An 18,334-nucleotide genomic window follows, 5' to 3' on the forward strand; every position below is an offset into this window, starting at 1 on the left:
CAGTCTGTAGACTCATACAAATCCATGCAGAACCAATCATATAACCGCCGGTCTTCCTTCATCGTAGTGAATTCACAGGCTGCAGTCTCTCAAATTGGTACAGTGCTTTCATTTTCAATGGGTTGTGGACACCCCACAACACACATTTTAATAGTGCTGCACTTGGGGTGACCACGTGTCCCGGATTGCCCGGGACAGTCCCGCATTTTGCAGGTCTGTCCCGGGCACATTTATTCCAGGACAATGCAGTGTCCTGGAATGAAACTGACACAGCCACACACCCCCGGGCCAATCTGATTCCCCCCAAAAAATAGCGCCACATCACGCTTTACTCGTTGACAGTACTTGTCCTGGCCGGTAATGGCTGAAGGAGCACAATCCCCTCCCCCTGCTTGTGATTGGAGAAATCATAAATCCCGCCTCTTTTGTCCAATCACTGTGCTGTGATTCGTTACAGCACAAGCTGATTTTTGGGAAGGGAGGTGTCCCTGAATGGTAGTTTGGAAATGTGGTCACCCTAGCTGCACTGCCTAGGGTATTTTGAGTACCATTCAGAATGAATGGAACAACACGGTTTCACGCATTAAGCTTGCCATACATTATACAATTTTCTGTTTCAATTTCCTTCAGATCTACCTTTAACTATGTAGTGCAAGGGCCTGTCTGACTGCATACAAATTGAAAGTGTTTAGGTTTAAGGGAGAAGAGAGGAGGGAGCCGTCATTTACCACCGTGTATACGCCCCCATGTGTGACTCTATAGCCACATAGGGAAGAAATGCCCAGCATAAAAACTCACTGAAAACTGAGCATTCCGCTGCCAACACTGCTCTGCAAAGTCCCCAACTGCAGTGGGGACATGGACAGGAGGGGGAGACTGATCAGCAAAATCAACCAAGTTTTTTTTGTTGTTGCAGAAAACAAATCCCATAGTAACAGAGTATGAACAGCATTTCATGATAATTTTTAATGTGAGTTTAATGACACTTTAATCAACAGCACTGTTCAGGGAGGGATAACAAGGTTAATTAGAGCAGCGTTCAGTGGGGAGTAAGGATGAGCTCCGGCGTGTTCGCAAACCCCACGTGCAGAGCCCACCGGGAAGTCGGCACTGCACTAGTCACAGGCAGTGAGACATTGTCCTGGTGCACAGATCGGGAAATGTCTGACTGCCTGTAATTAGCGCAGCGCAGACTTCCTGGTGGGCTCTGCACGTGGAGTTTGCGAACACGCCGGAGCTCATCCTTAGTGGGGAGTGTCGGACCATGGAAGAGCTTGTATGTGAAAGCTCAAGTCTAAGGGCCGGTTCATACTGCTGTGACGTTCGGATGTGATTCCCACCGCACTGCAAATCACGTGCAATTTCTGTGCAACTTCTTGTCCGAGTTTGCAGATCGCACTGCGATGTGCAAACCGATTTGGGGAAAAGGGAATAGCCGCTCCAGGTGGGAACCCAGATGAATATCCTCCGTTGCAGACAATTGGGTGCAGGCAATGCACTTAACAAAGCAGGAACAAAGATTGTCTCTGGACAGCCGCACTCTGAACAAATTGTAGCCTTTTATTAAAAGGACAGCACTACAAGTCACAGCAAAATAAAACCTGACCCCTGGCGCGTTTTGCACTGAAACTAGTGCTGTCATAGCTATGCGAAACGCGTCAGAGTTCGCTTTTATTTTGCGGTGACTTGTAGTGCTGTCCTTTCAATAAAAGGGCTACAATTTGTTCAGAGTGCGGCTGTCCAGAGACAATCTTTGTTCCTGCCAAACTGATTTGGGGCTATCATTAAAGCGGAGTTCCGGCCACAATTTCACTTTTTAAATATAAATACCCCTGTAATACACAAGCTTAATGTATTCTAGTAAAGTTGGCCTGTAAACTAAGGTCAGTTTTGTTAGGTTGTTACAGCATTTAGACACTTTATAAAATAGAAATTGACTGGGGCCATCTTAAGTGTGGGCATCATGAAGCCAGACTGTATGACTTCCTGGATTTCAGCCTTGCAGATCTCACACATGCTCAGTGCTGCACTAGCAGTGTAATAGGTTTCAGATCAGGTTTCAGCACCTGTACTGTCCAAGTCACATGATTCTTCGAGACTGGGGAGTGCACAGACTCCTGGAAAGTTACACCCACTACATTCCCAGGAGTCTGTGCGGTGTAGGTTAGGAAGCTTAAGCACCTAGGTGCAGGAAGAGGGATGATTAACTATTCTGCCTAGCAACAACACTTTGAAGGCATCTAAAAAAAAAAAAAAAAATTCTTAAAGGACTAATGAATTTTTTTTAAAACTACTGATGTAATGTTATATTTATGGGTGGAACTCCACTTTAACTTACACTTCACACTCCCAGCAGTTCGCATAGGGCATTGTAAATTGCCGCAGAAAAACATGTGCTGTGGGAACCCGCATCCCAGCGGTGTGAACCAACCTATTGACCTTTTTTTTTTTTTTTACACTGTATATGCATTAAATATTATTCATTTGGGGTTTAATGCTTTGCACCTTATACCTTTGTACTCAGCAGATCTATAAAAACACATGCATGAGATTATTTACACGTGATCGCATTCACACATTTATTAAACAGTATCTTACAGATTCCAGCTAAATACTCTGTACATAAATAGCTGTGCATTGTGCGTTCCAGGCCAGACTCTGCACATGGCACCGGCAGAATCTCCTGGGAATGCAGCACATAAGACAGGAAAATAGATTGTGGCCTTGTATGGCCCGCTGAAGCCAGGAAGGTCACAGTCAGCTGCAGGCCTATAGCATTGCCACAGTAATACAAGAGATTGTGGACACCTGTCAAGACTGATATGCCAGGCTGTGTAAGAGACTGGAGTAACTCTGACAAGGGGATTACAGAGGAGTTTCATAAGCCTGGAGCTTACATGTCTCTGTAACACAGAGCAGAACCCCTCCTTCTCCGTCCACTAGGAGATCTCACCAGCTCCTGCTCTGTACCTGTAAAGAATCTGGCATCAGCGCATCATTCCCAGGCAGGCTCCTCAGCCTACTAATCATTAGCTAATAATTGTAATGTCCGATTTACAGGATGAACACCAGAAAAAATGAGCTCCCCTGTGGCTCCTCTACGGCTATATTTCACGTTATTTAATGACCACATAACTAAATGGGAGAAAACAGACTGGTTGTGAGTTCTGCAATTACCTGAAGAAAAATCCTTCCGATACCGCTCAGCAACTGTGGCTCCTGCTGGGGGTAATACTTTATAACGGCATGATAGGCTTCCACCGCCAGATCGTAATCCTGCAGAAGGGCGGAGGAGAAAGACAATTTATTATTGTTATTTCTTTTACTTTAACTTTCAGACAACTAAACCTGGACTTATCCTGAACAACCTCCCCAAATCGGCTCCCCCTCCCGCAACATGCAGACTGCCATACGGATGCGTTTCACGGGGTGCCAGCAATTTGTTATCTTTGCACACAGTTCAGCTCTATTTCAACATTTTTGCCGATTACTGTAAACATATTTCTATGGTGAATGCCGGCCTACCACACATCAAATGTTCAAAGCGTCTGTCCACCCAAAACTAATATCCTCCTTATGGATGGGGGCTAGTGAGCGAAATCACCAAGGTTTTTGTATCTCTCGGTTGAAAAGATTCCTTGCCAGGAGTTCATAGCTCTTTCCTTTCCCACCCCGATGTAAAATTCTAAAAACAACTTACTAAGCCATCTACAACTTGGCCCCCAGCTACATCACTAACCTTGTCTCAAAATACCAACCAAACCATTCTCTTTACTCATCCTAAGACTCCCTGCTCGCTAGCTCCCTTGTCACCTCCTTCTATGATCACCGTCAGGACTTCTCCAGAGCCTCTCAAACTCCGTACCCTAATCTGTCCGACTATCTCATACTCTGTGCAACTTTAGGCGATTCCTTAAAATCTGTCTTTAGAGAAGCCTATCCTGCCTCCACCTAAACTTTTAGTTTTTCCAGCAGCTCATCACCAACAGTTATTTCCTTTTATCACTTGACCCTCCCCTTTATATTGCAAACTCTAATGAACAGGGCCCTCTGATTCCTCTTGTATTGAACTGTACTGTAGCAATACTGCATGCCTTCATTTTGCAAAGACCTGTGCAAACTCCTGACGCTATATAAAACTGTACAACAATAATGATAGAAAAAAAAGAAAAAAAAAAAAAGAAGCCCGTGTCTACTCAAAATGTCAATTTTAGATGGATTGCCCTCAATTTGGGGTAAATGCACCTGCAAAGAACAAGCAGCATTCAAACAATGTAGTGTGTTTCGTTAGCAGTAACTTGAGATGAACAAACAAATCACACACAGACTGGTACACTGTGAACAGCATGTAGATAGACTGCCACTGAGTGCCCACAATAACTCCTAAAGTACACAAGCCGATACGGAGAGACTGATCTTGCAGCAGGCTTGGTTTGATTATCCTCAGTCACTAAAAACAGCTATCCCATAAATACAAACACTTGGCCAAGCCTTCATATTTATGCCCATAGGGGGGACAGGGAAGGTACTCACAGAAACCATCACTCGCTATGGGAAATCAACAGCATTTAAACAAGGGTCCCTAACCAATCCGATCACTCAGTTCACGAAAGGTGTGAACTGGCACCTCAGGTTGTAGCCCCATCCAAAAGAAAACCTGCATCTTAAAGTGATTGTAAAGTCTCGTTTTTGTTTTTTACTTAAAAATAACAAACGTGTCATACTTACCTCCTCTGTTTCAGAGGATTTGCACAGAGCAGATTATTAAAAGGTACTTTTATAGCGCTGATCCTCCTCTTCTTGGGTCCCTCCCTCCTGTTGGGTGCCCCCACAGCAAGTAGCTTGCTATGGGGACACCCAAGCCAAGTCACAGCTCCCTGTGTCCATTCAGACACAGAGCTGCGATCTGGCCCCACCCACTTTCTATTCTCATTAACTGACCAACTTTGATTGAAAGCAGCAAGAGTCAATGGCACCGCGCTGCTGTCTCAGCCAATGAGGAGGGGAGTCCCAGACGGCCCAGACATTCCTACAACATCGCTGGAGCTAGAGGAACCTCAGGTAAATATTAGGGGGCTGAGGGGGGCTTCTGCAGACAGAATGCTTTGTATTGTATTGCACAGAATGCGTGAAGATGAAAAAACCTTCTGCCTTTACAACCACTTTATAGTGGAGGGACTATCCTCAGGTGATACACAGAGATGAAACAAATCCTTCCACACACAGTTGTCATCAGAATTTATGATTTTTTGGCCATTTTTCAGTGAATATAAATGATAACACAAAATAATTTCTTTCACTCATGGTTAGTGTTTGGCAGAAGCCATTTATTATCAATCAATTGTGTTGACTCTTTAAATCATAATGACAACACAAACCTCCAAAATGACCCCGATCAAAAGTTTACATACCCTGGTGATGTTGACACAAGGGGGTTTAAATGGCTATTAACGGTAACCATCCTTCACCTGTGATATGTTTGCTTGTAATTAGTGTGTGTGTGTGTGTGTGTGTGTGTGTGTGTGTGTGTGTGTATAAAAGGTCAATGAGTTTCTGGACTCCTGACAGACCCTTGTATCTTTCATCCAGTGCTGCACTGATGTGTCTGGATTCTGAGTCATGGGGAAAGCAAAATAATTTTCTAAAAATCTGCGGGAAAAGGTAGTTGAACTATATAAAACAGGACCGGGATATAAAAAGATATCCAAGGAATTTAGAATGCCAATTGGCAGTGTTCAAACTCTAATTAAGACGTGGAAAATTAGGGGTTCTGTTGAAACCAAACCAGGGTCAGGTAGACCAACTAAAATTTCAGCCACAACGGCCAGGAAAATGCAAAGAAAAAAAACACATAACTTCAGGTGAAATACATGTGGTGTGGCTGTTTCAAGATGCACAATAAGGAGGCACTTAAAGAAAGATGGGCTGCATGATCGAGTCGCCAGAAGAAAGCCATTACTATTAATACACACACATGAATGGGCCCTTATAGGCTACACTAACAAACACAGTAAATCACAATGAATAGATGTGATCAATGAATGTGATCAATAGATGTGAATCAGCTACAATAGAAAAAATGGGATTTCCACTTAAAAGTGAATTTAAGTATACATAGAAAGATTTTTTTATACTATAAAATTGGGGCGTTAATGGTATAAGACAGGGTTTGACAAATTTGCTTGGAATCTAGGAGCCAGAAGCGAACGCATACGTGAGTAGCGCCTGCATATGTAAACGGTATTCAAACCACACTTTAGGTATTGCCGCGATTGGTAGAGCGAGAGCAATAAATCTATCCCTAGACCTCCTCTGTAACTCAAAACATGCAACCTGTAGAATTTTTTAAATGTTGCCTATGGAGATTTTAAAGGGTAAAAGTATGTCACCATTCCACGGGCGGATTCAATTTTAAAGCGTGACATGTTGGGTATCAATTTGCTCAGCATAACATTATCTTTCACAATATATAAAAAAAAAATGGGCTAACTTTACTGTTGTCTTATTTTTTTATTATAAAAAGTGTATTTTTACCCCAAAAAAAGTGCGCTTGTAAGACCGCTGCGCAAATACGATGTTACAAAGTATTGCAACAACCGCCATTTTATTCTCTAGGGTGTTAGAATGAAAAAAAATATATAATGTTTGAGGGTTCTAATTAGAGGGAAGGAGATGGCAGTAAAAACAGTCAACAAAACACTTTAGAACTGCCGTTTTGCTACTTGTAATGTAATGCAACCTGTAATGCCAACAGCCACCACAAGATGGCGCCAGATCACAGAAGGAAGCCGAGGCCTGCAGAAGGCCCCAAAGCCGCGACCTCAATTACTGGCCGTCCCGCGCCGGCCGGTAATTGAGGCCGCGGCTTTGTGGCCTTCTGCTGGCATCTGCTTCCTTCCGTGAAGGCCGCAAAACCGCAGGTCTCAATTATCGGCGGGCTCGGACCTGCCGCGATCGTGCCCCGCACCGGCCGGTAATTGAGGCCACGGCTTTTCGGCCGTCTGCAGCCCTAAGCTTCCCCAGGTTTCTTGTCACAATTGCGACCGGGCGCCCGGATTTTGTCGAGGCCTGGTATAAGAAGAAACATTAACTATAAGAACATAACATTTCTCACATTTAAAAATGATGGTTTTATATTTCAAAGGATTAAAAAAATTCTTTATATTAAAATAATTTCCGAGCAGAGCTTAAGGTTATGTTGCTTAGTACACAAAATATCTTTCTTGCACATCAACATTGACTAGAGGACACATCATTGTACACTTTTGTACAATCTCTTGATTTCAAACATAAGTCACATAAAAAAAAAAAAAACACGCTTATTGAAATGCGTTTCACAGCAGGAAATCATACAAAAAGGGAATAAAATTCTAGATTTCCTCACTGACTTCATGCTATGATCACTCCAACCCTCCAAAAATCCCAGTGATTTTGTAGGTGGTACACATCTAAACATGTCCCCCCAGCCTCCCCAATTCATTGCTAGGTGTCTCTAAGCCACCAACATCTAGCATCTTTCAGAAATGCTCTATGAAAGTTTTCTTAAGCTTGAAGTTGAAATCAATTCTAAGACTATTATATGGGTTGCTTAATATATAGCATGACAAATCTTTAACAATAAGAGTGTCCAACTTATTAAACTTTGAACTGCTTTGAAATATATTCGCCAACATCTCAAACATAATATAGCTGTTGAGATTAAATAAGCTGAAAGTTTCTTAAAAATATAGAAAAGCACATATTGCTTGCCATTTTGAGAACCTCTCCCCTATTTTTTTTAACATGGCACACCGTAATGCAAGGCATACAGCTTGTGGTAACCTACTGTACTTTTACATTATGAATGAATGGCGGAGAAATGTACCGCACAGAGTGGCGCTGGTTATAATCATGGTAAAACCAACATTACCACAAAGCATAGTTCTGAAGAAGAAGGACTAAAGACCAACTACACTTTCAAAAAATGTATTCCTCATGTTTTTTCTTCCAAATCCTAAATAAACCCTCTGGACACTTACCTTAAATCAGCAGAAAAGGCAATCCTGGAGCATGCACAATACTGGGTGCAGCTCAGTACGATATGCTTCCTTACAACACTACTATTTAATCACACCTAAACTACCAAACTACTATATTATTATTTTGAACTTGCAATCTCTATATCAGCCTGAAACCTAAACCTCATTTAACTTCATATATTCTCTGTTTACAATAAGCAAAGCACAGGACAGGATTAAAGAAGAAGTGACAGTGTCCCTTTAAGTCTTCCGTCTACATGGAATGCGCAATTTATGTTATTCAGATAAGGAGAAAGCGGCCCATTTCCCATCTTCAATAAATCCTCTCATTTGAGTTTCTCACATCTGATGTTGATCTATTATACAAGGAGATTAGCACCCTCCGAGATACGGTACATTTTGTAATTATTGTAAGAGCAGAGGAGCAAGCGGCACATTTTATCTCCTACAAATTAAATACCTCCCAAACTTCCTCCGGATACATAGATTGCACACAGATAATGGAGCCATCACCTGGGAAATACAGAGCTCAAATGAAACATCTTTACATCTTTCAGATGAGAGGAAGAGCAGAAAAATGGTGAATTAAAGCAAAGATCTGTGTTTTTTCCTCTTATCTGACTCCAGTATATGCCCGAAGTCTTGCAATGTAGGGCATTCACAAATAAGACAAATATACTGAGGATGCTTTCATAGACCACCTAATGAGTGCCAGAAGACCATTGGAACAGGTAGAAGCCCACCCTGAAACATAACACATCTGTTTAGCCAAGGAACCTTTCTTCAGGGTGCAGGATTGGTTGCTGATCTATACAGCTTGTGTCAAAGTCAAGCAACAATTTTATTGACCAAGCCCTTCACTCTATGACCATTAATGAGGGTTTAATGAGGGAAAATCTTCTCTCAGGACAGAGGAAGGCAAATGTATATTGCATGCATTCTCCCTAAGAGTGGAGGATGCACAAGAAGCATGTAAAAAAAAAAAAAAGAAAGAAAGAAAGAAAGAAAAAAATGAAGGTTTTCCTAGACACATACAAATCAGATGATGGGATGCCACTCAAGGTTAGATTCACAATAATATACTGCAGTATGGAAGGAATTTTGTGCTAGCTCTGTGTTAATCATGACGTGTTGAAAACCACACACACACATATATTTATATATTTATATATATATATATATATATATATATATATATATATATATATATATATATATATATATATATATAATATATATATATATATATATAATATTATATATATATATATATATATATATATATATATATATATATATATATATATATATATATATATATATATATAATATATATATATATATATATATATATATCACACATACACATACATACACACACACACACACACACACACACACACACACACACAGTACTGTGCCAACGTTTAGGGAGGTGCTGTAAAGTAAGAATGTTTTCAAAAATATATATTTTAAATTGTTTATTTTAAGCTATTTGCAAAGTGAGCGAACAGAAGAAAATGGAAATCAAATCAATATTTGGTGTGACTACTCTTTGGCTTCAAACCAGTATCAACTCTAGGTACACTTGCGACCAGTTTTTGAAGGATCTCGCCAGGTAGATTGTTCTTAATATCTTGGAAAACTATCCACAGATCATGTAGGCTGCTTCCTTCTGTCTTTTAATCTCAGACAGACTCAATGTTGAGGTTAGGGCTTGAGGTTAGGGCTTAGGGCTCCATGAGAGCCAAACAATCACTTCAAGGACTCCTTTATGCTGAAGGTCATTTTTAATGACATTGGCTGTATGTTTGGAGGAGTTGTTCCGCTGCAGAATACATTTGTGGCCAATCACATTCCTCCCTGATGATATGGCATGATGGACAAGTATCTGCCTGTATTTCTTAACATTGAGGACAATATTGATCGGGCAATGTTGAGGACACAGTGGTCAGCCAAGGACACCTAGTCCCATCGACATCTGAAGATGTCCAGCAGTGCCATCAGCATAGAACTAGAGGAAACTAGTGGGACCCAGGCTCACCCATCTACTGTCCAGAAAATTCCAGCCATAAAAGGTCTTCATGCAAAAATTGTGGCCAAAAACAAGGCTAAGCGACTCAACTATGCACGAAAACATAGAAACTGGGGTGCAGAAAATGGAAGCATGTGCTCTAGACTGATGAGTCAAAATCTAAAATATTGGGCTGTAGTAGGATGCAGTTTATTCACTGAAGGGATGGCAAGTGGTGAAATAATGATTGCCTGCAGGCAACAATGAAGCATGGTGGAGGTTCCTTGCAAGTTCTGCATTTCTACAAATGGAGTTGGAGATTTGTTCAGGATCAAGGGTGACCCCAGTGCTGAGAAATACAGGCAAATACTTATCCATCCAAACATTGTATGTATTATGGCATCCAAAGAGTTCAATTTTGGTCCCATCTGACCAGATTATATTCTCCCAGTATTTCACAGGCTTGTCTAAATGTTGTGCAGCAAACTTTAAAGCGATAGCAAAGTATTTTTTTTGTTTTTTCCTCTTCAATAACAAAACATGTTATTACTTGCCTGCTCTGTGCAGTGATTTTGCACAGAGCAACCCGACACCTCCACTTCTTAGGTCCCACATCAGCACTCCTGGCTCCTCCCTCCTGCCCCCACAGCAAGCAGCTTGCTCTGGGGACAACCAAGCAGGTGCACTCCTGAGCCACGGCTGTGTGTCCATTCAGGGAGGGCTGCTGCACACAGGTTTTTTACCTTCAACCACTTCAACAAGCTTCAAAATATTTTGTCTTTAGCAATGGTATCTTGAATGATGAGCGTGCATACAGGCCATGGCAGTTTAGTGCATTACTTAAAGTTTTCATTATAACAATTGTACCTGCTAATTCTAGGTTTTTCTGATGCTCTCCACAAGTGCTTCGTGGCTCTTGGACAACTCTTCTGATAATTCTTTGTCAGAATGTTTGCAAGGAGCACCTGGTCGTGGCCGGTTTATGGTGAAATTATGTTCTTTCCACTTCGGAAATATGACCCCAACTGTGCTCACTGGAACATTCAAAAGGTTTAGAAATCCTTCTGTAACCAATGCCATCAGTATGTTTTGCAACAATAAGGTTGCAAAAGGTCTTGCGAGAGCTCTTTGCTTTTACCCATCATGAGATGTTTCTTGTGTGTCACCTTGGTAATGAGACATATAGGCTTGGTAATGAGACATATAGGCCATCAGTTGAGACTGAACCAGCTGATATTAATTAAATTGCGCTGACAAGGGGCAGGATTGCTTTCTAATTACTGATAGATTTCAGCTGGCGTCTTAGCTTTCCACACTTTTTCGCACATCCCCTTATGTGTTCAATACTTTTTCCCGTGTCATTCCATTTTATTAAACCGAACTTCATTTCTGAATGTATCCGTTTTGATTTGTATGCATGGATTGTTACCGACATGTGGTAAAAATGTCATTTCAATAGCACCTTTAGAAATAGATGTACCCAGAAAAATGGTGAAATGTTCAATACTGATTTTACCCGCTGTATATACAGTGCATCCGGAAAGTACCGTATTTATCGGGGTATAGCGCGCGCCGGCGTATAACGCGCACCCCAAGTTTAGAAGGGAAGTTTAAAGGAAAAAAACGTACATTTTGGATGTCTTGCCTGGCGTCTATCAGCGGCCTTGCCCGGCGTCCGTCTGCGGCCTTGCCTGGCGTCCGTCCAGCATTGTCGGTGTCCGTCTGCCGTCTTGCCCGGTGTCCATCGGCGGCCTTGTTCGGCGTCCGTCTGTTTGAGTTTGGCGCCTCGGTCGAGCTGTGCAGAGCCGGATTTCCGGTGTGTTCGGCTCCTCTGGCGTGGCTGCAGGCGGAGCCGAGCACGGCCGAGTGCCCAGTACACTCAGCTCGGCCTTTGTCGGCGGCGCTCTGAGACAGCCGACAAAGACAGAATCGGCGTATAACGCGCACCCACGATTTCACCCTGATTTTAAGGGGAAAAAAAGTGCGCGTTATACGCCGATAAATGCGGTATTCACTTTTTCCACATGTTATATTACAGCCTTATTGCAAAATGGATTAAATTCACTATTTTCCTCAAAAGTATACAAAACAATACCCCAGAATGATAACATGAAAGAAGTTTGTTTGAAATCTTTGCAAATTTATATATATTTTTTAAAAATAAAATAAACACTCAAAATTGAGCTCAGGTACATCCTGTTTCCACTGATCATCCTTGGGATGTTTCTACAACTTGGTTGGAGTCCCCCTGTGGTAAATTCAGTTGATTGGACATGATTTGGAAAGGCACACACCTGTCTATATAAGGTCCCACAGATAACAGTGCATGTCAGTCTTTTCTAACCCTGACTTACCCTTGTTTGTTTGCAAATCCAGAAGCCCTTGCAACTGACTTGTTTATGTGGACTGCAAGGGCAAGTATATATAAAGGAGAAATATTACAAGTACACTTATCCTTCAAGACACAACAGAACTATGCTGCATAGTTCTGTTGTGTCTTGAAGGATAAGTGTACTTGTAATATTTCTCCTTTATATATACTTGCCCTTGCAGTCCACATAAAAAAGTCAGTTGCAAGGGCTTCTGGATTTGCCAACAAACAAGGGTAAGTCAGGGTTAGAAAAGACAAAAGATGAACTGCCAATTTATCTTAATACAAAGCTGTTCTCTAGCCTTTAGCTCCCTCTAATGGTGACTGGGAGTTTTTACAGGAAAAGAACAAGAAAAACAGCAAAAGGGCACTGCAAATAAGCAGGATATACAAGTACAAGTGATGTCAAGACAAGGTCCTATAGCACCCAAAACTACCTTAGCAGTGTAAGTTTTTTACCATGCTCATTTACACACTTCTCCTGCTGAAGTGCCCAAGGCAGCCACCTCTTCTGCCTACCTATTGGCTTTGTCTTAAGTATAGGCCCTTTTCCCACATTCATAAAGTTTTAGTGTATTTAAAAAGATAATGTTAAAGTCCTATTTCTTTACTCTTAAACAATAAATGCACCCCAAGTACTGCAAAATGTAATACATATCTTTAACTGTAGAAGAGAGGCCTTGGCAAGAATGGGGATGGTGAGGTTTGAGCTACACTCATTGATATTAATGAACAGGAAGCAATAGTTATTCATGACTATCCCACAGCTAAAGCAGAATGGGCTACGGTACAGTAGGAAAGAAATAGAAACTAGAAAGGAGAGGCCAGTGGAAAAAAAATAAAAAAAAATGTACTTTCTCCAAATACTTCCATCTTACTTTCTACCATAACTGCTATATCAGTTACAGTAAACTTGCCCCAACCTAATCCAACGTAACCTGGATTGGGAAGAGCTTAGATGGCGGAACTCCAGACATATTTTTTCTTAGTCAATGAAGAGTGAGATTTTCCTTGCCGATGTCTCTTCTGGCTTCTTTTTTTTTTTTCAAATTGTTTTTATTAAAGTTTTTCAGACAGTACAGAAAGAAGAACAAAATAGATAGGACATAGAGTTACACAGCTCAAATATGCATACAATGTAAAAGCGAATACGCGTTATAGTTCATTGTTACAGTGTGCTTCAATAACCAAAGTAAGGACTGCTGGGGAGCAGAGGGTGCACCTAGTCACTGACATGACACAATCACCGCGTGCCGACACAGCAGCCCGACATATGCCAACAGTGGGACTCAGGCTAAATGGGAGAGGTAAGGTCTACATGAATTGTTTAGCCAGCAGTTTCGGACTCCGCCAACCAAGCCCTCCAAACTTTGTCATACTTCTGCGGGCAGCCTCTATTGAAGTATGTATCTTTGTACAGGGGGAGGCTGGCGTTCACCAGACGTCTCCACTGTACCAGGGAGGGGGGCGTGGGTTTCTTCCAGTGCATAGCAATGTTCTTACGTGCATAAAAGAGGAGCAGGCTGATCAGTGTACGCTTGGCGGAGGATGTAACAATGTTTTCAATGATACCCAAGAGACAGACCTCCATTGCCAAGGGCAGTTGAGCCGCCGCCACTTTGTTAGTCAATTCTAGCACCTCCTCCCAATACTGTTTCACTGCAGGGCATGTCCAGTCTCTTCTGGCTTCTAATTCTATCACTAGGACAGAAAGGAAGGCTAATCTTCCCAATGGAAAAACATAGCAATAAAACACTTCAGTAAAGTGAAGAACAGTCAAAATGACTTTCTACTGCGGTTTTTATCCTATTTGGTAACAGTGGAGATAGATATAAGGGGGGGGGGGGAAGATTGAGGTTTCAAGTATTCCCACTCTTACACAAAATACATCAATTGGAAAACCACTTCACACAGGCTTCTAGCCAGGGTCGTCTTTAAAGTGGGGAAAATGGGGCAGCTGCCCTGGGCCCCGTCTTTGCTGTGGGGCCCAAAGTAGTTGCCCCATGAGCCCATGCTACCCAATAATGGCAATGCAGAGTGCACCGGGGACACGGGAAGCATCGCTGTATTCCCGAGCCAGCAGAGATGGGGCGGGGCCGGGAACGTCACCAACACTGTGACCCCTGCTTTATGCAGTCTGTATGCTCAGTCAGGAAGGAGGCAGCACTGTATTTTCAAGCCAACAGAGAAGAAGCTGGGCCAGGAGCTCCACTGACCCCGCCCAATACAGTCTGTATACTCGGGAGGGAGGCAGTGGTGTATTCCTCAGCCAGCAGAGGGGTGCGAAGCTGGAAGCTCCACTGATGCCCTGACCCTGCAGCCTGTATGCTCAGGAAGCAATGTAGTAGTAACAGAGATCTGAGTGGAAGCCCCTCCCCCTGGACTTCTGAAAGTGCATGGTGAGCCCAGCTGGCCAGGTATGTCCTTCACCATATAGACTGCGTGACTACTATCCTAAACCCTAAACTGTTGTTCAGCTGTAAATCTGTGCATTGCTGAAAGGTCTCTGACTATTTCCTGTAGTATGTGCACAGTCTCTGACCGTCTCCTGTAGTACGTGCGCAGTCTCTGACCGTCTCCTGTAGTACGTGCGCAGTCTCTGACCGTCTCCTGTAGTACGTGCGCAGTCTAGGACCATCTCCTGTAGTACGTGCGCAGTCTAGGACCATCTCCTGTAGTACGTGCGCAGTCTAGGACCATCTCCTGTAGTACGTGCGCAGTCTAGGACCATCTCCTGTAGTACGTGCGCAGTCTAGGACCATCTCCTGTAGTACATGCGCAGTCTAGGACCATCTCCTGTAGTACATGCGCAGTCTAGGACCATCTCCTGTAGTACATGCGCAGTCTAGGACCATCTCCTGTAGTACATGCGTAGTCTAGGACCATCTCCTGTAGTATGTGTCCGCAGTCTCTGGCTGTCTCCTCTAGTGTGTCTGCAGTCTCTCATCCTCTCCTGTAGTAGGTGTATTAATATGCTTACTTGCTTAAATACTTGGAATTGCTCCACTGCTCAGTTAGCAGTAATGATGTCCAGTAACCTCTAGCAACCAATCAGTGAGTGGTAATGAGGTACAGTAACCTCAAGCAACCAATCAGTGAGTGGTAATGATGTGCTGTAATCTATAGCAACTAATCAGTGAGCAGTAATAATGTGCAGTAACCAGTAAGTTAGCTGTAATGATAGGCTGTAACCTCTGGCATCCAATTGCAATAGCTGTGTGATCTGCTGCAGAAAACTGATTTTGAGTCTACTGGCTATTTTCTAATCTCTAAGATTGGGGGGGGGGGGGGATAGGGGTTATCCAAGAGAACATTTGCCCAGGGTCCAATCAATATTAAAGACAGCCCTGCTCCTAGCAGAACATTATGCTTCAAAAAGGGAGCAAAAGATGCATAAAAAAGGAGCATGAGTAATATCTGTATTTCCTACTCATCTACCCAACAACATATCAACTATTACTAGGCGCATGATGGCCAGTGATTGCTTGTCTGTGTATACGTGGGATGTCACACAAGGACCTTCCCATCACTGTGGTTGAGGTATAGGTACTATTTTAGTGAAAATTCTAACAATACAGCATGCTAAAGGTCTGTTCATTCTACAAAGAAATCATTATAGATTACCTGCATGTATTCAATCAGCTTTTGTGGTGCAGTCAAGCACTTCTTACATTGATGCAATTAATGAGCACCTTTCTGTTCGGTGATAATTTATAACATCGTGAAATAACTACACCGCAAGCATGGAATACTACAAGTGACCTCTAGATGGCAATACATGGTACAGCTTAAGATATGAGCAATCTTACTTCGATCCTATATTTGCCTAGATAGACAAAAAAAAAAAAAAAAAAAAAAAATCACAGCCCTAAACTTGCTAGTAAACATTTTTAAATAAACATACCTTGACTATCTCACTATAGCAGGTTCTTCCTCTGCTATGTTAGATGACAAACACAAATTAAGTGGAACAACAATAATTTCAGCTATAGGAAATGCATCATATAATGAGCCTGTTAACTGGTGTGCTTTTGGTTTTCTGTTCAATGGGCGTTGATGGCAGGCACCATGCTGTCTACATGCAGTTTATTACACTAGTGCTCAGAATATAGTGCAGAAAAATGTATAAGAGATATGATCATGGTTTGCTTTGATCTGAAGCAACACGATGTAAACAAATAAAAAAAAATAAAGCAAGCAGACCATTATATAAGATCATTAATACTGAGCCCTGCGGTAGCGGGTGAGTCTTATGTTCGGTTGAAAAGCTATAGCCACAGAAGAAACTTCTGCTTCTGATACACTTGCGGATTGGATGCCTGGTTGTCTGCGCTCTGTGGTTTCATCCCCTGGGCCCCACGTTTGCTATAAAACATCGTAGTAACCTAAGAGATGGTGGATGGAACCACAGAGCTCTGCAGGGCACCAGGCATATGACAACACAGGGGCTGGTGGATAGAACCACAGTGCTCAGAGGGCACCAGGCATATGACAACACAGGGGCTGGTGGATAGAACCACATTGCTCAGAGGGCACCAGGCATCTGACAACATAGGAACCAATGGATAGAACCACAGCGCTCAGTGGGCACCAGGCATCTGACAATGTAGGGGCTGGTGGATAGAACCAAAGCGCTCAGTGGGCACCAGGCATCTGACAACATAGGGACCAATGGATAGAACCACAGCGCTCAGTGGGCACCAGGCATCTGACAATGTATGGGCTGGTGGATAGAACCACAGCGCTCAGAGGACACCAGGCATCTGACAACATAGGGACCAATGGATAGAACCACAGTGCTCAGAGGACATCAGGCATCGGACAACATAGGGACCAATGGATAGAACCACAGCACTCAGTGGGCAAAAGGCATCTGACAATGTAAGGGCTGATGGATAGAACCACAGCGTGCACCAGGCATTTGACACTGTTGGGGCTGGTAGATAGAACCACAGTGATCAGAGGGCACCAGGCATGTGACCCATCCATAACTGTGTTGGATGCAGAAGATTTTTCAACAGAACAAAAAGGTAGGGCTTGGCAGCCACCAGAGAGCTCAGTATTAATGATCTTTAAATGCAAGATACTTAATTTTTTTGTGTTTTTTTTTTTTGGGTAGCAGTGTCACCGATGACCCTATAGCAGTTTTACTGCTACGGGGTGGCAGCTGTGCGCCAGATCACGTATACATACGCATGATATGGCATTTCTGCCAGCAGGAGGCCTATGCACGCGTGCCGCTTCTGCTGTGAATATTTACAGCAGAAGCTGATCTGCGGGTGACGGGTTCTCGATGTCCTCCGGCACCCGCCAATCGTCAGGAAAGAAAACTAAACCACGATCTGTCTATATAAACAAGGCAGATTGCCGTTCTGTAGTAAAAACAGCACAGTGTATATCAAAACACTGGCTAGATGCATAGTTAACCCTTGGGTTGTTCTGCAGGCTGGTCAGTAAGGAGGCCTGTTTTTTTCCTGGGCATTCCCCAGGTTTTGTTGTTATCTGTTTTAGCCTTCCAATGCCACTTACTGCGATTGCCAGCAATAGATGGGGGCGGTGGACACCTGTGGTGTTTATATTGGTCCAGCAGTACACCAGCACCTATGCAGCCATTGTGCTATATGCTGGGTGTTTGGTGTGCTCCTGTACCTTTAAGGAGGGGTGGTTCCCCTTCAGTCCACCTGCCCTCATCTATCCATTAGAATGCATGTGCCTCCACTGTAGGGGACACTCATTGTTTAGTGTTAGGACCACAGATTACAGGGTGCCTTGGAGTGGCTCTGTGGCTCACGCATGCGCTTGCAAACGCGTGCGGACAAACCCCCTGTTTTTAACACATACTGTTTGCAGTTGCACAGGCATTCGCAATTTTTAAGTGTGACATGTTTGGTATCTATTTACACAATGTAACATTGCCTTATATATTTTTAC

General features: G+C 42.9%; 1 protein-coding gene across 1 annotated transcript in view; it reads right to left on the bottom strand.

The window, feature by feature from the left end:
• TRAPPC12 (trafficking protein particle complex subunit 12) overlaps window positions 1-18,334 on the bottom strand; it is a 200,321-nt gene that overhangs the window by 25,867 nt on the left and 156,120 nt on the right. Inside the window, exon 9 of the mRNA XM_040348664.1 lies at window positions 3,178-3,276. Coding sequence (XP_040204598.1) covers window positions 3,178-3,276 — 99 coding nt within the window. The remainder of the gene's footprint in view (window positions 1-3,177; window positions 3,277-18,334) is intronic.

This window comes from Rana temporaria, chromosome 4 (assembly GCF_905171775.1).
Source record: "Rana temporaria chromosome 4, aRanTem1.1, whole genome shotgun sequence".
NCBI classification, from domain to species: domain Eukaryota; kingdom Metazoa; phylum Chordata; class Amphibia; order Anura; family Ranidae; genus Rana; species Rana temporaria.